At 37.9% G+C, this 23,287-nt stretch overlaps 1 protein-coding gene across 4 annotated transcripts in view; it reads right to left on the reverse strand.

The window, feature by feature from the left end:
• Nucleotides 1–23,287, reverse strand: part of SHOC2 (soc-2 suppressor of clear homolog (C. elegans)) — an 88,490-nt gene that overhangs the window by 22,484 nt on the left and 42,719 nt on the right. For all 4 annotated transcript variants that reach the window (XM_010859364.1, XM_010859361.1, XM_010859362.1 and 1 more), the window contains exon 3: nt 6,757–6,894. In XM_010859364.1, the coding sequence (XP_010857666.1) occupies nt 6,757–6,894 (138 nt within the window). The remainder of the gene's footprint in view (nt 1–6,756; nt 6,895–23,287) is intronic.

Below are 23,287 nucleotides of genomic sequence, written 5' to 3' on the forward strand. Positions count from 1 at the left end.
ACCATCGAGTCAGTGATGCCATCCAACCATCTCATCCTCTGTCGTCCCCTTCTCCTCCTGCCCCCAATCCCTCCCAACATCAGAGTCTTTTCCAAGGAGTCAACTCTTCACATGAGGTCAAAGTACTGGAGTTTCAGCTTTAGCATCACTCCTTCCAAGAACACCAGGACCGATCTCCTTTAGAATGGACTGGTTGGATCTTCTTGCTGTCCAAGGGACTCTCAAGCGTCTTCTCCAACACCACAGTTTAAAAGCATCAATTCTTCGGCGCTCAGCTTTCTTCACTGTCCAACTCTCACATCCATACATGACTACTGGAAAAACCATAGCCTTGACTAGACAGACCTTTATAGGCAATGTAATGTCTCTGCTTTTGAATATGCTATTAGGTTGGTCATAACTTTCCTTCCAAGGAGTAAGCATCTTTTAATTTCATGGCTGCAGTCACCATCTGCAGTGATTTTGGAGCCCCCCAAAATACAGTCTGACACTGTTTCCCCATCTATTTCCCATGAAGTGATGGGACCAGATGCCATGATCTTCGTTTTCTGAATGTTGAGCTTTAAGCCAACTTTTTCACTCTCCTCTTTCACTTTCATCAAGAGGCTTTTTAGTTCCTCTTCACTTTCTGCCATAAGGGTGGTGTCATCTGCATATCTGAGGCTTCAAGACTCTAAATATGTTTTTGAGCACTCTTTCACTTAACCGCAATCAGCTGTGCCAATCTCCCCAGTTCCTTCTGCCTCTTCTCTACAGTGTGAGTTGTCAGTGATCTTGGCACTGCTCAGCCTGGAAGTAAATGGCATTGCTTATTGCCAAAGAGTGATAACTACTCTAGGAGTATTTATATCTCAAGCAAAAAAGAGTTAAAAATATCTGGATATACTTGTGAGGAAAAAAAAAAGGCAAATAATTAAAAACGATTTTTGGAAAAGTAACTGTCAGGTGATAAAAGATTTGATTTTCAATTGTGAATTCAGTGCAAGTTTCTTTGGTCCAGGGAAAAGAGACAGGGCAACTCCTCTGGGACTAGCATCAACTCTCCAAGACAGGTGTTGGGTTTTTTGTTTTTCATTTTAAGTTATACTTTTCAACTAGTAAACCAGGGGGGGAAAAAAAGCAAAGTATCAGAATTATACTCCAGCTAAGTTTGTCACTGATGGTTTGGGGTGAATTGCTCTTCTCCAATAGATGAGAGAGAGAATCTCAAAGGTGAATTATGACTGTTGAGATTTGTAACAGATCAAGACCTGCATGTTCAGATTTCTCATCAAATCTCAACCTTCTGCAATACAATCAAACTATGGGGGATAAGAGGGATGGAGAAAGGCAAAGAACTATCTTAATAAACACAGTATATGATAAATGACTATACTATTATAAAAACTTTCAACACACAATACTTAACTCACTTTGCTATTACTTGGGATAACAGCTGTATTTAGTTTGCTGACAACTATCAAAGCCTATTTATATTTATTATAAAAATTTATAAATGAGATATATAAATTTTTATTATCATTTATGTTTCAGTTCTTATTGATTTCCAATACATATTTGTAATCTGACCATGTAGAGTGTGTTAGAAGTCAGGCACTTGTGTTTTTCTGAGATAACATGTCAATTACCCAAGATTAATAATGAAGTCAAATGTTTTCATATTAACAAGCACACTTGAAATACAGAAGAATTACTTCGGATAGAAATGCAAAATTAAGAAAGCCAGGAGAAAGAATACATGGAGACGCTATCCTCTGTCAGAGGAAGTGAATCCAAAGGACCCTAGTCTTAACTGGATTGCTTTATCATCCTCTACGACTTATGCTTTCTCTATTTGCCAACACTATTTTAGTACTTTATAACTGCACCCCCCCCCCCGCCAATTGTTATTGAGGAAGATAGGGAAACCAATACATGCATAAAATATTAAATAATGAAATACTGTTAGAATATTCGAGAGTAAGAACAGGACTCTACAGGGCCTTTCTGGAACAGACCCCTCCCTCAAATCCTCTGCCGAAGTACCCAGATAATAGTATCTGATGCACATTTCCTGAGTCATTTCACAAATGCTAAGTTGGAGAAGACTCTTCAGAGTCACTTGGACAGCAAGGAGATCAAACTAGTCCATCCTAAAGGAAATCAGTCCTGAATATTCATTGGAAAGACTGATGATGAAGCTGGAACCCCAATACTTTGGCCACCTGATGCTGGGAAAGACTGAAGGCAGGAGGAAAGGGGGATGACAGAGGATGAGATGGTTGGATGCCATCACCGACTCAATGGACATGAGTTTGAGCAAGCTTTGGGAGTTCATAATGGAAAGGGAAGCCTGGCACGCTGCAGTCCATGGGGTTGCAAAGTGTCAGACACAACTGAGCAACTGAACTGAAGAACAGGACTAATTGATAACCATGCCCTTTATAGAACTCTATATATCCATTTGATTAGTTGAAAGAGTAGAGGAAATTATGTGTATATTTAGGGAAAAAAGTTCTAAGCCGAGAAACTGAGAAGTACAAAGACCCTAAGGCTAGAACTTGCCTGATATGCTCAAGGAACAATAAAGTATCTGCACATATAGTATCTTAGGAAATACACAATAATTAAGCGTCAATGAGATGGATAAGGCCGTAACTTTATAACATTTCAACCATCTTTAATTTCAGTTGACCTGATTTGCTAGAGTAAACAACCTTTACTTTTCTAAGACTGAGAAGCCTTTATGTTTATAAAAGAAGTCTCTTTTTAAAGTGCTTTTATGTGTCATTCACTGAAAAGTGATCATGTTAAAATGCATTATTCTTTCTTTTCTCCTTTACTATCAAAATCAGTTTCTTATTTAAAATCAGCAAACTTACGTATTTCAACATAAGAACATACAACAAAGTAAACACGTCAATAGGTGATTTATACTGAAGTAAAAATTAAACCTGTATTACTGAACTGGTTCAGAGTATCCCAAGGAAATGGGAACCTGAAAGATTAACACTTAGAAATATAATAGAGTTCTTGAACTTTAGAAATAAAGAAATAACCCTTTGGGTGGCCAGAGACAAACATTAAGTCATTATAATGAGAAAAAAACAATTAGACCAGCCTCATACTGTTGCATATTCAGTTCTAGAAGACAAAAGAGCTACCTTTTAGGTCTCCTTGAGATGTTCAAGGAAAGGAAGTTGAACCCAATGATTTTTATATCCATCAAAGAGTTCTTTAAATATAAAGCTTACAAACATACAAAAACTAGAAAACTACTGCTAATAAGTCTTCCCTGGTGGCTCAGATGGTAAAGCGTCTCCCTACAATGTGGGAGACCCTGGTTTAATACCTGGGTCCGGAAGATCCCCTGGAGAAGGAAATGGCAACCCACTCCAGTACTCTTGCCTGGAAAATCCCATGGATGGAGGAGCCTGGTAGGCTACAGTCCATGGGGTTACAAAGAGTCAGACAGGACTGAGCGACTTCATTTTCACTGTTTACGAACGATTTCAGAGAAAATTACTGTAAGACTGACTTTAACCAACCAAGAAATAACTTGAACAACTATGGCCTTTAATTTTATAGCAGCAAGCACTGTTAGTGAACAATTAAGACTAAACTAGAGACTGGCTTAACAAGATATACCATAAATGTTGCATGTCCTAACAATATAACTAATAAAAATTGGGAGGAAAAAATGACCAAAAAGGGCTAGCAGCACAATAAATTCACTGACTGCCTCATCCACATTACTCTACTCAACAAAAATAGAATACATATTCAATTGCACATGGAATACTTATCAAGATAGACCATACACTGAGCCATAAAATAAGTCTCAATATATTTAAATGATTCAAGTCACACAAAGTATGTTCTCAACCACAATGAAATTAGAAATCAGTAACAGAAAGACCCCTGGGAAATTGTTAGATGTTGGGAACTAAATAACAAACTTTTCAGTAACATATAGATCATAGAAAACAAAAGGGCAGATTAGAAAGCATTTTGGACAAAACAAAAAATAAAACACAACATGTCAATTTGTGGGATGTTGTCAGCGGTATGTAAGAGGAAATTTTATAGCACTAAATGGCTGGGAAAGATTGAGGATGAGAGGAGAAGGGGACAACAGAGGATGAGATGATTGGATGGCATCACTGACTCAATGGACATGAATCTGAGTAAACTCCGGGAGTTGGTGATGGACAGGGAGGCCTGCCGTGGTGCAGTCCATGGGGTCTCAAAGAGTCGGACATGACTGAGCGACTGAAATGAACTGAACTGACTCTCTGAGAAGAGAAGAAAGGTCTTAAATCAATAATCTCAATCTTCCACTATAAGAAACTAGAAAAGGGGCAAATAAAATCAAAGTAAGCAGACAAACAGGAATGAGAAAGGTCAAAGTAGAAATCAATGAAATAAAAACCAAGGGAAAAATAGAGTAAAATCAATACTTTGAGACAATCAATGAACTGATAAAATTAATAAACCTTTAGCCAGACTGATTAGGAAAAGAGAGAAGATATAAATTGCCAATATCAGAAAAGAGAAAAATGGCATTATCACAGATTCTATAGACACTGAAATAATAAGCAAATGTTATGAACAATTTTATCCCCATTAAATGTGACAACGTAAATGGAATGAACACATTCTATGAAAGACACAAATAATGATCAAGTTTTCTCAAGAAGAAACTGATAACCTAAATAGCTCTATGTCTATCAAAAAAACTGAAATTGTTTTAAAAAAACATTCCAACAAACAAAAGTTCTGACTAGGTGGCTGTATCAATGAACTTTATCAAATAAGAAATATGCCAATTTATACAAATTTTTCCAAAAATTGAAGAGTAGGGAAAACTTCCCAACTTACTATATATCGTCAGCATTACTCTGAAACTGAAACTAGACAAAGGTTTTATAACATTACACATGAACATATTGTTTATTCTTATTATTGTTTATTTGCTAAGTAGTGATCAACTCTTTTGCAGCCCTATGGACTGCAGTTCTCCAGGCTTCCCTGTCCACGGGACTTCCCATGTAAGAACACTGGAGTAGGTTGCCACTTCCTTCTCCAGGGGATCTTCCCAACCCAAGGATCAAACCTGGGTCTCCTACACTGGCAGGCAGATTCTTTACTGCTGAGTCACCAGAGAAGCCCATATCGTTTATTAAAAATTAGCAAACTTAATTTTTAAAACTCCTACCAGAATGTATCTTTTTTCATTATTTCATCTTGGTAAGAAATTTCAATCTTATTATCTGGGTTTTTGTCAAATTCAGGGAAACAGTATTAAATTATATTTTACAGCTTCATTGTCTTACCTCTATTCTCTTTCTAGAACTTCTAGTCCTGTCTCCCATGACTTTTTTCATTTATTTTGTGTTTTTCTGTCTTTTTGTTCTAGACTCTAGGGGACAAGAATCAGAAAGATACAGGTTCTAATGGCTAGCTATTATAATCTGAAGAAGTCTCAGATTAACTTTTCTGTGAATAGTTGTTACGTTACCAGAGACAGTCTACTGTAACATTAAAAAAAATTCTGCTACAATTGTTTCTGCTTCAAGTAATGAAGCAGAAAGTAATTCAAGGTAATTCAAGCAAACCCTCCCATTGCAGAAAACTAAGAACACTTCTAAAACAAAAATCAGAAAACGAATATGATAATGACTAGCAGTAACCAGGCTGGAAACCAGCTGGGAACCCAGAAACAAGCAAAGCACGGGAGATTTTTGTCCTAAGAGCGCTCTCCCAAACAGAAGATGTAACTGAAAGGCGAAGGCATGTTTTGCCAAGAGTCAAAATCTAGAGCCTGCCAAGGGTGAGGAGTCTAGTAATCAGCATCAACTAGGACCCTACAGGGCTGCACCCTAGTACGAGGGGTCAATCAGAATTAAAACGGCCCTCCAATTACTCTGCAGTTTGCCTCTGAATCACTTGAGAGGACCAGAAAAATTACAACCCTTAGAACACAGATGGATTAAAGTGGTTAGTTACTCTAGGTACCTGAGAGAAGCAAATAAAAATTCTTCTGGAGAAAGATAACATCATAGGCCTCATGCAATTTAGTAATAGAACCTTATAAATATTCATTACTAAAATTATATAAACTAAGTACAGAGTAATTTTTTAAAATAAACCTAATAGTTTCCTCATACCACAGTGATAACTAAAAGCATCCAAAAATTTTTAAATTCCCTCTATTGTTTGTATAAATTTTGGGGCATTCAGAAATATAAACAAGAATTTATAAATATGGAACACATCAACTTTCTGTAGTTTGACTATGTCTTCAAAACACATTATGCATTTTGAGACATCTTTTCTTTTAATCCCTCGATATTACAGATGAGCAAATTTTAAAATGTACTTGCCATGTTTTAAAAACTAAACAGCAATGATCTTATTTTTTCAGTGTGGTCTACTTTAGCACAGAAGGGACCACACCCTATACAAGAGCATGCAACATTTCTGAAATAAGCAAAAACAGAGAACGCACCCATTCTGCAATTTAAGCACAGAGTTATAGAACATATAGACGTTACTCAATATTCTACCTTCTTTACAATTTAACTGAGCTCATTTCCTAAAACTTACTTTCCTTTCCTAGAAATGGAAATAAAAAATTATTTTAAAATACTATCTTTTAGAAGTTTTACCACTTCAACAATGCTGAATTTTAATCTTTTAACTTTATTATTGAAATAGATTTTAATGTCCAAGTAGTTATAAATGATAAACAGTATCTTCTTTCTCTTTTCATACCAATAGTATCTGGGAGGTCTAACAATTCATTGTGCTGCAAGTCAAGGTTGGTTATCTGTGTGCAGTTTCCAATCTCCTTTGGAAGGTGTTCAAGTTGATTGTGAGCTACATCCAGCGTAATGAGGTTACATAATTCACCTGTAAATTGATCAACATAAAAATGTAAGAATTTCTGGGAGATAAAACATTTTATATCATAACTATACTTTTTCTCACAAAGTAAAAGTTAAACAAAATCTGAAACTCTTATTTGAAAATGACATCTTACAAATACTGAACTATGTTGTACACCTGAAGCTAATATATGGTTTTATGTCAATTATACCTAAAGAAAAGAAGAAAATGATATTGATAACATTAACATGTTGACTGTAAATCATTATCAACCAATATTATATATTTTTAATTAACCAATTTAACCACATTTACATTTGTACATTCTATACTTCAAAAAGAGCTTACTAATTTTTAAATCAAATTCAACACAATAATATCAGATAGATCTTGAGGGTCACCTTACCTCAAAATGTAAAGTAAAAGAGTTAGAAATCAAAAACTGCTTCTCAATTTAATATTACTCCAAAAGGATACAAAATAAGGTATTTTTCTCCTCATTCTGTTTGAAAGGACTGTACTGGCAATTTAGATTATTCTTAGTGTTTTTCTGTCTTCAAAAATTTATTTATAAAAGCTCGATCGGCTCTCTCATGATTTTTCCTTTTTTGGGGGGAGGGGCGAAGTTGGAAATTAAAAGACACTTACTCCTTGGAAGGAAAGTTATGACCAACCTAGATAGCATGTTCAAAAGCAGAGACATTACTTTGCCAACAAGGTTCGTCTAGTCAAGGCTATGGTTTTTCCTGTGGTCATGTGTGGATGTGAGAGTTGGACTGTGAAGAAGGCTGAGCGCCGAAGAATTGATGCTTTTGAACTGTGGTGTTGGAGAAGACTCTTGAGAGTCCCTTGGACTGCAAGGAGATCCAACCAGTCCATTCTGAAGGAGATCAGCCCTGGGATTTCTTTGGAGGGAATGATGCTAAAGCTGAAACTCCAGTACTTTGGCCACCTCATGTGAAGAGTTGATTCATTGGAAAAGACTCTGATGCTGGGAGGGATTGGGGGAAAGAGAAGGGGAGGACAGAGAATGAGATGGCTGGATGGCATCACTGACTCGATGGACGTGAGTCTGAGTGAACTCCGGGAGTGTGTGATGGACAGGGAGGCCTGGCGTGCTGTGATTCATGGGGTCACAAAGAGTTGGACACGACTGAGTGACTGAACTGAACTGAACTGAAGTTGGAAATACTGAGCAAGTAAGATAAGTAAAAGTGCATAAAACTAAAAAATGGGTGTAGGGCATATTTCTGTCACATCCTAAGCAACTAAGAAAAAACAGATTAACTGGATTTCAAAATTGAAAACTTATTTGTATAAAGGACACTATCAAGAGAATGAAAAGGCAACCCATAGAATAGGGGTAAATATTGACAAATTATGTATCTGGGAAGGGATTAGCAGCCCAGATGTATAAAGAGCTCCCTTAATTCAACAGCAACCAAAAAAACCAATTTAAAAGTGTGTAAAGAAACTGAATATTTTCCCAAAGATATGCAAATAAACAATAAACACATGAAAGCTGCTCAACATCACTAATCATTAAAAAATGCAAATCAATTAGATGAGACACTACTTTATACCCCTGAAGATGGCTGTAAACAAAAGCAAACAACAAAACAAAACAAATGTTGGCAAGGATATGGAAAAACTGGAATCCTTGTGCTTTACCTCCAGGAGCCCCACCGCAGGTTCTCAGAGTGAAGATAAAAGTCCCCTCCTATTCTTACCCTGCATACCATATTCAAAATCATATACAGAAAATCAAAGATAAAATTTTGAAGGAAGATAGAGGTGGGGAAAAAACTTTACCTATATAGGAACAAGGTAAATACATTGGACTTCTCTTCAGTAATGATGCAGGCAAGAAAAGAATGGAATAGAACACTTACAAAGTGTTGAGGGGAAAAAAATCACCAACCTAAAAGTTTGTACCCAATGAAATTATCCTTCAAAGTAAAGGAGAAATAAAGACCTTCTCAGATGAACAGAAATGAGGGAATCTGTCACCAGTAGACCTGTCTTTAAAGAAATATTAAAATTAACAAGTTCTTCAGAATGAAGGAAAATGATGTAAGTCAGAAACTTAGCTCTACATAGAGAAAAGAACAATAGAGAAGGAATAAGATAAAATCTTTTATATTCTTAAACTCTTAATTGATCTAACAGATAACAGTTTGTTAAAAGTATGAAGAGCAGCAATATACTGGGTAACTATAGATTAAGGGTAAATGAAATGAATGACAGCAGTGTTATAAGGGACAGGAGAGAAGAACTGGGAATATTCTGTTATAAGCTACCACACTGAGTGGTATAATGTTATTTGAAGGTGGACTTAAATTAGCTGTAAATTTATGACGCAAACTCCAGGGCAATCACAAACATACATACAAGCGAAAAAAAAAAAAGGAATACAAGTATAAATGATATGCTAAGGAGAGAAATAATGAAATAATACAAAATGCTCAATTAAACCCAGATAATGCAGAAAAATGATGTAAGACCAAAAAAAATAAAAAATAGAGAACAAGTTATAGAAAACAGTTCCAAATATGGTTGATATCAATCCAACTAAATCAATAAATACTTTAAATATTAAAGTGAATGCAAGAAGACAGAGACTATCAGAAGGAACTTAAGAAATAAGACCCTGCCCCCAACCCCACTAAATAGTACAGTCTTTTAAAAACCTACTTTACAGACACAGGTGGATTAAGAATAAAGGGATGGAGAAATACAATGTTAATGTTAATCAAAAGAAAGCTGAAATATTTACACAGATTTCAGACAAAGCCAACTTCAAAACAAGGAAAATTATCAGAGATACACAAAGTATTACATAATGATAAACAGAACAATTCTCTAATAAAAGCCTCAAAGTGTAAGCAGCTGTTTATCTCCTCCGCATATTGTGTAGTATCTAGCACACAGCACTATGTTAACTGAAAGAATAAATGATAACTGGGAAAAATAAAATTTGGATGCTAATACTCTTCATGCCAGAAGTAACAAATGTTTTGTGTATTTGCCACAACTGTTCTAATAATACTCAAAGTTGTTTCAATTCCTAGGAAAGTAACTCCCACTACTTTAAAGGAAGATGCACAAATTGAAGTATATAAGAGTCCCAGCACATAAATAAAGCAAGTTGAGAGGAGACTATGGCTAACTATAGCCTATATGAAACTGATATGATTCAACTCAGCTCAATTACTGCTATATTACAGGACTCCTCAAACTCAATACTGAAATATTTTAGACCAGATAATTCTTTGCTGTAGAAAGGTGTTCTGTGCATAAGCAGCATGCCTGGTCTTTTTAGCCAAAAGACGCCAAGAGCACCTCCCCACCAAGTCATGACAATCATCTAGACATTAACAAATGTCCTTTGTTGTTTAACATTGCCAAAACTGCCCCAGGTTATCACTGCAATGTTGGGATGAGAAAGCTCAAATACTGTCCAATCCTCACACTTTTCAAAAAAAACCTAGAAATTTATATTTTCATATAAAATCTAATGTTCAAATACTAACAACTAATTTTTAGGTTAAAATAGAACAAAACACTGCGTTATCAAACATATCTGTGGACTTTTTTTTTTTTTTACAGTATTCAGGACACCAGTTTGATACCCATGAACACAGAAACAGATGAATTACCAGTATCTTAGGACAGGAACTTACATATTACTATCTAACATTAAACTAAAAAATAAGTGTTTTAAAAATGCAGAATATAATTACTTTGATTCAAATTAAGTTAAATCCTTTTTGATTTATGTAAATCACCATCTATAAAACTGAATTATTTTGAGCCTATATGCTCTCCAGAAAATCATCCTCTAACAATACAACATTCTACAACATCAGGAAATCATGTTAACACTGATACATTAAGGAGAGTGTCATCTACTAATCTTTCTTTCTCACAATCTATTAATTATGGTTTTGAAAATGCTTAAAACTCAGGAAATGTAATTTAATTTTTTAACAATATCAGCACACAAAAATAACCTGATTTTTAAGTTTGATCTGTCAGTCCTTGAACTACAATAAACTCATGAGTAAATTATACATATTGCGGAATTTGAAACTGATTTTTAGATTTTCCCCAAAACCCATGTATATATTTTAAGACATAAAAAACATTTTCTCTTAGGAACTGAATTTTCTTCAGTCCAATGAAAAAGATCTAAAAAACTTCAGGGGTGTTTATAATTAATAAAAGATAGCTTCCAGGAAAATCTAAAATATTTTCAAAACTAATCCAAAATGTCCTATTAAATGTACAAAACATTTTTAGTGCGGGGAAAAAAGAAGTTTAGATCTCTCTTCTTTAGAGCAATGCTCATAAGTGCTCAAGCTTTTTTTCTTCATATCCAAATAGTCAGAAACATCTGACAATTCTGAATATATGATAAACTCTGCACTAGTCAATACTGTGCCAGGATAAGACTTTGTGTTACCATTCAGAAAAGACAGGATATTAAATATTGAATGAGTTCATAAAATACTTTCACACTATTTATTATTTCTATACTTTGTCCAATTATCTAGTACTTCTAAACATTTATTTCACTATGTATGATCCAAATATTACTTTAAAAACATAAGTTCATTTCAGATGGTTCTAAAGAACAATAATCAATATCTTAACAGTGACTTGTCTCTGGCTAGGTTTAAGAGTGGTTTTTCTTTTCTACTTCATATATTTGTATTTTGTGATTTTTTGATGTTTTTGTACATCTTTTAATCTAAAGAGGAAAGGGGGGGACAGATTCAAGACATAAACATAAGCAGTCTCTCCTACACTGTACATGAAGAGCAGTTTTCAAACCATAAAGAGAAGTTTCCTGGCTGTGGAGCAGATGTACCTTTTAGTGAAAATGAATGCACCATGTGATCATATTGATGACACCAGCCATTAATATGAAGCATTTTATGACTCACATTCCATACTTACTAAGCAAACTTTTTAAGTTTGACTTCCTACAGAGAGAACATAGACTTCATTGATCCACCCTACACATGTTTATTAAGCACCTACTGTGTGCTAGACACTATTCTAGGGACTGAAGACACGATAGGGAAAAAGAGGGAGAAGGCAAGAAAAAAGTCTGCTGCCCTCAGCGAACTTGTATTTTAATAAGGAAAAATAAACAGTATATAACCAAGGTGAGGCTGTAAGGAGAAAAGGAAAGATATACCCATTTGAATGCAGAGTTCCAAAGAAGAGCAAGAAGAGATAAGAAAGCTTTCCTCAGCAATCAATGCAAAGAAACAGAGGAGAACAACAGAATGTGAAAGACTAGAGATCTCTTCAAAAACATCAGAGATACCAAGGGAATATTTCATGCAAAGATGGGCTCAATAGAGGGCAGAAATGGTAGGGACCTAACAGAAGCAGAAGATACTAAGAAGAGGTGGCAAGAATACACTGAAGAACTGTACAAAAAAGATCTTCATGACCCAGATAATCACAATAGTGTGATCACTCACACTCAGCTAGAGCCAGACATCCTGGAATGTGAAGTCAAGTGGGCCTTAGGAAGCATCACTACAAACAAAGCTAGTGGAGGTGATGGGATTCCAGTGGAGCTATTTCAAATCCCGAAAGATGATGCTGTAAAAGTGCTGCACTCTATATGTCGGCAAATTTGGAAAACTCAGCAGTGGCCACAGGACTGGAAAAGGTCAATTTTCATTCCAATCCCAAAGAAACGCAATGCCAAAGAATGCTCAAACTGCCACACAATTGCACTCATCTCACATGCTAGTAAAGTAATGCTCAAAATTCTCCAGGCTAGGCTTCAGCAATACGTGAACCGTGAACTTCCAAATGTTCAAGCTGGTTTTAGAAAAGGGAGAGGAACCAGAGATCAAATTGCCAACATCCGGTGGATCATCAAAAGAGCAAGAGAGTTCCAGAAAAACATCTATTTCTGCTTTATTGACTATGCCAAAGCCTTTGACTGTGGATCACAACAAACTGTGGAAAATTCTGAAAGAGATGGGAACACCAGACCACCTGACCTGCCTCTTGAGAAGCCTGTATGTAGGTCAGGAAGCAACAGTTAGAACTGGATATGGAACAACAGACTGGTTCCAAACAGGAAAAGGAGTACATCAAGACTGTATATTGTCACCCCACTTATTTAACTTATATGTAGAGTGCATCATGAGAAACGTTGGGCTGGAGGAAGCCCAAGCTGGAATCAAGATTGGCGGGAGAAATATCAATAAGCTCAGATATGCAGATGACACCACCCTTATGGCAGAAAGTGAAGAGGACCTCAAAAGCCTCTTGATGAAACTGAAAGTGGAGAGTGAAAAAGTTGGCTTAAAGCTCAACATTCAGAAAACTAAGATCATGGCATCTGGTCCCATCTCCTCATGGCAAATAGATGGGGAAACAGTAGAAACAGTGGCTGACTTTATTTTTGGGGGACTCCAAAATCACTGCAGATGGTGACTGCAGCCATGAAATTAAAAGTAAAATTAAATTACTCCTTGGAAGTTATGACCAACCTAGACAGCATATTAAAAAGCAGAGACATTACTTTGTCCACAAAGGTCCATCTAGTCAAGGCTATGGTTTTTCCAGTGGTCATGTATGGATGTGAGAGTTGGACTGTGAAGAAGGCTGAGCACCAAAGAATTGATGCTTTTGAACCTGTGGTGTTGGAGAAGACTCTTGAGAGTCCCTTGGGCTGCAAGGAGATCCAACCAGTCCATCCTAAAGGAGATCAGTCCTGGGTGTTCTTTGGAAGGACTGATGTTGAAGCTGAAACTCCAATACTTTGGCCACCTGATGCGAAGAGCTGACTCATTGGAAAAACCCTGATGCTGGGAAAGATTGAGGGCAGGAGGAGAAGGGGATGCAGAGGATGAGATGGTTGGATGATATCACCGACCCAATGGACATGGGTTTCGGTGGACTCCGGGAATTGGTGATGAACAGGGAGGCCTGGCGTGCTGTGGATCATGGGGTTGCAAAGAGTCGGACACGACTGAATGACTGAACTGAACTGAGGATGTATAAAAGCTATAAAAGAAAAAAAAGCAAGGTCAAAGAGTCTGATGGTGGGAAGCAGAGATCAGAGGTATTGATAGTAAGCAGAAAAGGAAAATAACCCCAATGGAGTAGCATTTTAATATACACAGCTAAATAATGGAAGAGGAAAGAAACAATGGAAACATCTGGGGGAAGCTGAGTGAACAGCAAATACAAAGACTCTGAGGCAAGAAAGCAGTTCAAAACACAACAGAAAGCCAATGTTGCTGGAATAATGAGTAATGAAGAAAGTGATAGATGAAGTAGCCAGGAGTCAGATTTATTTAGAGTCTTGTGGGCTAAGGTAGCAACTTCAACTTTGACTAAGAAAATAGTGGTGTGGGTATTAAGAGTAGGGTTTTCTTTGTTTGTTGGAGCAATTTCAGGTTTACAGAAAAACTGCAAATTAAGTACAGAGTTCTTATATACCACCCTCCCCATAATTTCCACTATTACTAACATCCAACATTGTGCATTACAGTTGATGAACCAACATTTATACATTATCATTATTAACTAAAAGTCCATATTTTACACTGACATCCATCCACTATTTGTGTTTTCCAGTTCTGTAGATTTTGGTAAATGTGTAATAGCCAGTACCCATGATTACAGTATCATATGTAAGTTTTACTGATCTAAAAATCTTCAGTGTTTCACTACTCATTGATCTGAGTCTCCTGTACTAGGGCCCCTGGCAACTACTGATCTTTTACTTTTACCTTTTCCAGAATATTGTATAGTTAGAATCATACGATACACAGCTTTTCCAGATTAATTTCTTTCATTTAGAAATATGCGTTTCTTTTTTACCACGGAACAATATTCCATTGTAAGGAATATTTTAGCAATTTTTAGCAATTATGAATAGAATTTTTAGCAATTATGAATAGAACAACTAAAAATATTTTCTGTACAGTTTTTTGCATGGACATAAGAGAAGGCAATGGCAACCCACTCCAGTACTCTTGCCTGGAAAATCCCATGGACGGAGGAGCCTGGTAGGCTGCAGTCCATGGGGTCACTAAGAGTCGGGCACGACTGAGCAACTTCACTTTCACTTTTCACTTTCATGCGTTGGACAAGGCAATGGCAACCCACTTCAGTATTCTTGCCTGGAGAATCCCAGGGATGTCGGAGCCTGGTGGGCTGCCATCTATGGGGTCGCATAGAGTCAGACACGCCAGTGACTTAGCAGCAAGTTTAACTCATTTGGGTAAACAGAAGCATGACTGATAGGTTTTACGGTAAGACTGTGTTCAGCTTTGCAAGAAACTGCCACTGTCTTCCAAAGTGGCTATACTCATTTGCATTCCAACAGTAATAAATGAAGTTTGCACAAGTATTTGGTATTGTCCAGCCAAAAACAACAGAATAAATAAAACTGTGGTATATTCACACTATGGAATATTATACAGTAGTGAAAAATAATAACTTCTAACTATGTATACCAATATGATAGCTTAGTGAAGAACTGTAAATCTGTTTCTGTTGCTGTTGTTCAGTTGTGTCCGACTCTTCATGACCCCATGGACTAGAGCATGCAGGCTTCCCTGTCCTTCACTATCTCCCAGAGTTTGTTCAAACTGTCCATGGCGTCTATGATGCAATTCAACCATCTCATCCTCTCTCACCCCTTCTGCTCCTGTCCTCGATCTTTCCCAGCATCAGGGTTTTTACCAATGAGTTGGCTTTTCACATCAGATTTCCAAAATATTGGAGCTTCATGTCAGCATCAGTCCTTCCAATGAATATTCAGGGTTGATTTCCTTTAGGATTGACAGGTTGAACTTCTTGCATTCCAAGGGACTCTCAAAAATCTTCTCCAGCATCACAATTTGAAAGCATCGATTCTTCGGTACTCAGCCTTCTTTATGGTCCAACTCGCACATCCATACATGACTACTGGCAAAACCATAGCTCTGACTCAGTTCAGTCGTGTCCGACTCTTTACGACTCCATGGACTAAAGCGCTCCAGGCTTCCCTGTCCATCACCAACTCCTGGAGCTTGCTCAAACTCATGTCCATCGAGTCTGTGATGCCATCCAACCATCATATCCTCTGTTGTCCCCTTCTCCTGCTGCCTTCAGTCTTTCCCAGGATCAAGGTCTTTTCCAATGAGTCAGTTCTTTGCATCGGGTGGCCAGAGTACTATAGCTTCAGCTTCAGAATTATCCTTCCAATGAATATTCACGGTTGATTTTCTTTAGGATGGACTGGTTTGATCTCCTTGCAGTCCAAGGGACTCTCAAGAGTCTTCTCCAACACCATAGTTCAAAACCATCAATTCTTAGGTGCTCAGCTTTCTACACCATCCAACTCTCACATCTATACAGGACTAGTGGAAAAACCATAGCTTTGAAAATACAGACCTTTGTTGGGAAAGTAATCTCTCTGCTTTTTAATATGCTGTCTAGGTTGGTCATAACTTTTCTTTCAAGGAGCAAGCGTCTTTTAATTTCATGGCTGCAGTCACCATCTGCAGTGACTTTGGAGCTGCAAAATATAAAGTCTGTCACTGTTTCCATTGTTTCCCCATCTATTTGCCATGAAGTGGTGGGACCAGATGCCATGATCTTACTTTTCTGAATGCTGAGTTTTAAGCCAACTTTTTCACTTTCCTCTTTCACTTTCATCAAGAGCCTCTTTAGTTCCTCTTCATTTTCTGCCATAAGGGTGGTGTCTTCTGCATATCTGAGGTTACTGACATTTCTCCCAGCAATCTTGATTACAGCTTGTGCTTCAACCAGCCTTGCATTCACATGATGTACTCTGCATGTAAGTTAAATAAGCAGGGTGACAATATACAGTATTGATGTACTCCCTTCCCAATTTGAAACCAGTGTGTTGTTTCATGTCCAGTTCTAACTGTTGCTTCTTGATCTGCATACAGATTACTCAGAAAGCAGGTCAGGTGGTCTGGTGTTCCCATCTCTTTTAGAATTTTCCACAGTTTGTTGTGATCCACATAGTCAAAGGCTTTAGTGTAGTCAATGAAGCAGAAGTAGATGTTTTTCTGGAATTCTTTTGCTTTTCCTATGATCCAGGAGATGTTGGTAATTTGATCTCCGATTCCTCTGCCTTTTCTAAACCCAGCTTGAACATCTATAAGCTCTCAGTTCACGCACTGTTGAAGCCTAGCATAGAGAATTTTGAGCATTATACTGTGTGAGATGAGTGCAATTGTGCAGTAGTTTGAACATTCTTTGGTATTGCCTTTCTTTGGGATTGGAATGAAAACCGATCCTTTCCAGTCTTGTGGCCACTGCTGAGTTTTCCAAATTTGCTGGCATATTGATTGCAGCATTTTAACAGCATCATCTTTTAGGACTTCACATAGCTCAACTGGAATTCCATCACCTCCACTAGCTTTGTTCATAGTGATACTTTCTAAGGCTCACTTGACTTCACACTCCAGGATTTCTGGCTTTAGGATGAGTGATCACACCATCATGGTTACTGGCGTCATGAAGATCTTTTTTGTATAGTTCTTCTGTGTATTCTTGCCACCTCTTAATATCTTCTGCTTCTGTTAGGTCCATGCTGCTGCTGCTGCTGCTAAGTCGCTTCAGTCGTGTCCGACTCTGTGCGACCCCATAGAAGGCAGTCCATCAGGCTCCCCCGTCCCTGGGATTCTCCAGGCAAGAACACTGGAGTGGGTTGCCATTTCCTTCTCCAATGCGTGAAAGTGAAGAGTGAAAGTGAAGTTGCTCAGTCGTGTCCAACTCTTAGCGACCCCATGGACTGCAGCCTACCAAGCTCCTCCGTCCATGGGATTTTCCAGGCAAGAGTACTGGAGTGGGGTGCCATTGTACTGTTTTTATCCTTTATTGTGCCCATCTTTGCATGAAATGCTCCCTTAGTATCTCTGATTTTCTTGATGAGATCTCTAGACTTTCCCATTCTTTTGTTTTCCTCTATTTCTTTGCACTGTTCACTTAAGAAGGCTTTCTTTTCTCTCCTTGTTGTTCTTTGGAACTCTGCATTCAGATGGGTGTATCTTTCCTCTTCACTTGCCTTTTGCTTCTCTTCCTTTCTCAGCTATTTGTAAGGCCTCCTCAGACAGCCATTTTGCCTTTTGGCATTTCCTCTTCTTGGGGATGGTTTTGATCACTGTGTCCTGTACTATGTCACACACCTCTGTCAATAGTTCTTCGGGCACTCTATCAAATCTAATCCCTTGAATCTATTTGTCACTGCCACTGTATAATCATAAGGGATTTGATTTACATCATACCTGAATGGCCTGGTGGTTTTCCTTACTTTCTTCAATTTAAGCCTGTTTTTTGCAAGGAGTTAATGATCTGAGCCACAGTCTGCTCATGGTCTTTTTTTGTGCTGTCTGTATGGAGCTTCTCCATCTTCAGCAGCAAAGAATATAATCCATCTGATTTTGGTATTGACCATCTGGTGATGTCCATGTGTAGAGTCATCTCTTGTGTTGATGGTAAAGGGTGTTTGCAGGACCAGTGCATTCTCTTGGCAAAACTCTGTTAGCCTTTGCCCTGCTTCATTTTGTACTCCAAAGCCAAACTTGCCTGTTACTCCAGGTATCTCTTGACTTCTTGACTTCCTACTTTTGCATTCCAGTCCCCAGTGATGAAAAGGACATTTTTTTTTTTTTTTAGGTTTTAGTTCTAGAAGGTCTTGAAGGTCTTCATCAGATCAGATCAGATCAGATCAGTCGCTCAGTCGTGTCCGACTCCTTGAGACCCCATGTATCACCTTCCTCAGCATAGTGGTTGGAGCATAGACTTGGATTGCTATGATATTTAATGATTTGCCTTGGAAACAAACAGAGATCATTCTGTTGTCTTTGAGACTGTACCCAAGTACTACATTTACGACTCTTGCTGACTATGAAGGCTACTCCACTTCTTCTAAGGGATTCTTGCCCACAGTAGTACACATAATGATCTGAATTAAATTTGCCCATTCCAGTCAATTTTAGTTCACTAATTCCTAAAATGTCAGTGTTCACTCTTGCCATCTCCTGTTTGACCACTTCCAATTTACTGTGATTCATTCATGCATGGAGAAGGAAATGGCAACCCACTCCAGTGTTCTTGCCTGGAGAATCCCAGGGACGGGGGAGCCTGGTGGGCTGCTGTCTCTGGGGTCGCACAAAGTTGGACACGACTGAAGCGACTTAGCAGCAGCAGCAGCATGGCCTAACAGTCCAGACTCCTATGCAATATTGTTCTTTACAGCATCAGACTTTACTTCCATCACCAGCCACATACACAACTGGGTTTTGTTTTCACTTTGGCTCAGCCTCTTCATTCTTTCTGGAGCTATTTCTCCACTCTTCTCCAGTAGTAGTATGCCAGATGCAAAAAGCAGTGGGACACATTGCCCCTCATTTCCAGAATTCAGACAGTTAAAATATTCATCAAACAGACAGGCAATTTTTGGAGGAAAAAGGTTTTCCCTCCCTTCTCGAGACTGCAAGTATTGATAATTAAAATGCTTAAATAAGAAATTCCTGACCATTATTGAGAAAATGAAATTTGTGGGGTTTAACCAGTAACAAAGAAACATTATTATACAAACATGTGAATACACTATTTTCTGTTGTGTTTTAGGCTCATAAACTATTACTACAAGAGCATTAAGTCAGTCAATCAGACAAGATTCTTATGTGCACATTCTCTTTTCCAGACATAAAACTAGACACTAAAGACACAAAGACACTACAGTACACTAAATGCTTGTTTTCATGAAATTAAAAATTAGTAGGAGACTACATGTGATTTGAGGAAGGCTACAGAGGGTCCCGTTTATTAAATTTCAACATTAAAGAGTCTTTCTTTTGGATCTTCAAGACCAAGGGAAGATACAAGGCAAGATGAGAGAGGACACCTGGAACCTTTAATACCAAACTAAGGAATCTGAATCTTTTTGATCAAATAATAAAACAAAATTTAAAGCTTCTGAATAATGCATGATAATCAGAATGCTATTCTAAAATGACTATTTACTCATAGATTTGAAAGGATGGATAGCTTAGGAAGCATAGTCTATTAGGAAACTACTGTAACTAGCTCATATGAAATAATATGAGGGTCTATACAAAATCAATAGTAGAATGAACGGGAGGGCTATCTCCCACTAGGAGACCTATTAAGAGAGATGGCAAAAGCAGTATGAATGAAATAAGACAAGTAATTCTCAAATTACATATGGTAAAGCCCATATACAAATTGTTGGAAACCAGAAATAAAGAAAAATATTAAAACTATACAGAGAAGAAAATACTTTACAAACACACAAATATAACAGCAAAACTCTTGTCAGAAACTAGGCAAGCCAAGAAAAAAACAAACAAAAACATAGGGAAAGGAGAGCTATTTTAAAAATAATGAATAAACAAGAAAAGATGCCAAACTAGGATTTTGTAACAGGAAAAACCACCATTAAAAATGAAAACAAAATAAAGGCTTTCAGACCTATAGAAAGCATAAAAAATTCAATCAGAGGAGACCTGGGCTACAATATGCATTAAAAGAAGCTCTTTGGGCAAAAAGCAAATACCAAATAGAGATTCAGATCTACTCAAAGAATGAAAAGCACTAGAAGGAATAAATACATGAGCAAATATCAAAATTTGGGGGCATTTTTAGTCTCTTTAAAAGATAAAAAAAGATGATGACACATCAAAAGGCACAGGAACCAACTAACATAGAGTTCACAGTAAGCAAAGCTGGAATAATTTGAGCAACAAAACGGTAAAGAATAATCTTGGATTGAAACCCACAGAATAAATGAGTCCAGACTGATATAATTAACTGAATAAATAAATGGGGGAGAAAGGACAGCTCTTCCTTATAGAAGATTTCAACTAATAAATACAAAAGAAACAAGGGAAATTTTTAAAAATCATTCAGTTCAGTTGCTCACTCGTGTCCGACTCTTTGTGACCCCATGAACCGCAGCAGCACGCCAGGCCTCCCTGTCCAACATCAACTCCTGGAGTTTAGAGAATATAGTAATAATTGCTTCAGGGAAGATCTACCAACGAAAGCTACAATTTATAAACAAAAGGTGATTTGGAAAATATTTAGAATTAAATAATAAGGAAAATACAACGTATCAAAATTTATGTGATGCTGCTAAAATAGCACTTGGGGGGGAGGTTCACAGCTATCAACACTTACACAATGAAAGGAAGAAAGGAATGAAATCAAACAATTTAAGAGAAAGGACATATGAAACCTACAGTAGTAGGAAACAAGATAATTAAGCGTCAGTTCAGTTCAGTCGCTCAGTCGTGTCCAACTCTGCGACCCCATGAATCGCAGCACGCTAGGCCTCCCTGTCCATCGCAAACACCCAGAGTTCACTCAGACTCACGTCCATTGAGTCAGTGATGCCATCCAGCCGTCTCATCCTCTGGCATCCCCTTCTCCTCCTGCCCCCAATCCCTCCCAGCTTCAGAGTCTTTTCCAATGAGTCAGCTCTTCCCATGAGGTGGCCAAAGTACTGGAGTTTCAGCTTCAGTTTCAGCTTCAGCATCATTCCCTCCAAAGAATGATGGGCTGATCTCCTTCAGAATGGACTGGTTGGATCTCCTTGCAGTCCAGGGGACTCTCTCAAGAGTCTTCTCCAACACCACAGTTCAAAAGCATCAATTCTTTGGCGCTCAGCTTTCTTCACTGTCCAACTCTCACATCCATACATGACCACAGGAAAAACCACAGCCTTGACGAGATGGACCTTTGTTGGCAAAGTAATGTCTCTGCTTTTGAATATGCTATCTAGGTTGGTCATAACTTTCCTTCCAAGGAGTAAGCGTCTTTTAATTGCATGGCTGCAGTCACCATCTGCAGTGATTTTGGAGCCCCCCAAAAATACAGTCTGATACTGTTTCCACTGTTTCCCCATCTATTTCCCATGAAGTGATGGGACCAGATGCCATGATCTTTGTTTTCTGAATGTTGAGCTTTAAGCCAACTTTTTCACTCTCCACTTTCACTTTCATCAAGAGGCTTTTGAGTTCCTCTTCACTTTCTGCCATAAGGGTGGTGTCATCTGCATATCTGAGCTTATTGATATTTCTCCCGCCAATCTTGATTCCAGCCTGTGCTTCTTCCAGTCCAGCATTTCTCATGACGTACTCTGCATAAAAGTTAAATAAACAGGGTGACAATATACGGCCTTGACGAACTCCTTTTCCTATCTGGAACCAGTCTGTTGTTCCATGTCCAGTTCTAACTGTTGCTTCCTGACCTGCATACAGGTTTCTCAAGAGGCAGGTCAGGTGGTCTGGTATTCCCATCTCTTTCAGAATTTTCCACAGTTTATTGTGATCCACACAGTCAAAGGCTTTGGCATAGTCAATAAAGCAGAAATAGATGTTTTTCTGGAACTCTTTGCTTTTTCCATGATCCAGCGGACGTTGGCAATTTGATCTCTGGTTCACCTGCCTTTTCCAAAACCAGCTTAAACATCAGGAAGTTCACGGTTCACGTATTGCTGAAGCCTGGCTTGGAGAATTTTGAGCATTACTTTACTAGCATGTGAGATGAGTGCAATTGTGCAGTAGTTTGAGCATTCTTTGGCATTGCCTTTCTTTGGGATTGGAATGAAAATTGACCTTTTCCAGTCCTGTGGCCACTGCTGGGTTTTCCAAATTTGCTGGCATATTGAGTGCAGCACTTTAACAGCATTATCTTTCAGGATTTGAAATAGCTCCACTGGAATTCCATCACCTCCTCTAGCTTTGTTCGTAGTGATGCTTCCTAAGGCCCACTTGACTTCACATTCCAGGATGTGTGGCTCTAGGTGAGTGATCACATATTGTGATTGTCTGGGTTGTGAAGATCTTTTTTGTACAGTTCTTCTGTGTATTCTTGCCACCTCTTCTTAATATCTTCTGCTTCTGATAGGTCCATACCATTTCTGTCCTTTATCGAGCTCAGCTTTGCATGAAATGTTCCCTTGGTATCTCTAATTTTCTTGAAGAGATCTCTAGTCTTTCCCATTCTATTGTTTTCCTCTATTTCTTTGCATTGATCACTGAGGAAGTCTTTCTTCTCTCTTCTTGCTATTCTTTGGAACTCTGCATTCAGATGTTTATATTTTTTCTTTTCTCCTTTGCTTTTCTCTTCTCTTCTTTTCACAGCTATTTGTAAGGCCTCCCCAGACAGCCATTTTGCTTTTCTGCATTTCTTTTCCATGGGAATGGTCTTGATCCCTGTCTCCTGTACAATGTCACGAACCTCATTCCATAGTTCATCAAGCACTCTATCAGATCTAGGCCCTTAAATCTATTTCTCACTTCCACTGTATAATCATAAGGGATTTGATTTAGGTCATACCTGAATGGTCTAGTGATTTTCCCTACTTTCTTCAATTTAAGTC

This window comes from Bison bison, unplaced genomic scaffold (assembly GCF_000754665.1).
Source record: "Bison bison bison isolate TAMUID 2011002044 unplaced genomic scaffold, Bison_UMD1.0 scf7180017864456, whole genome shotgun sequence".
Classification (NCBI taxonomy): Eukaryota; Metazoa; Chordata; class Mammalia; order Artiodactyla; family Bovidae; genus Bison; species Bison bison.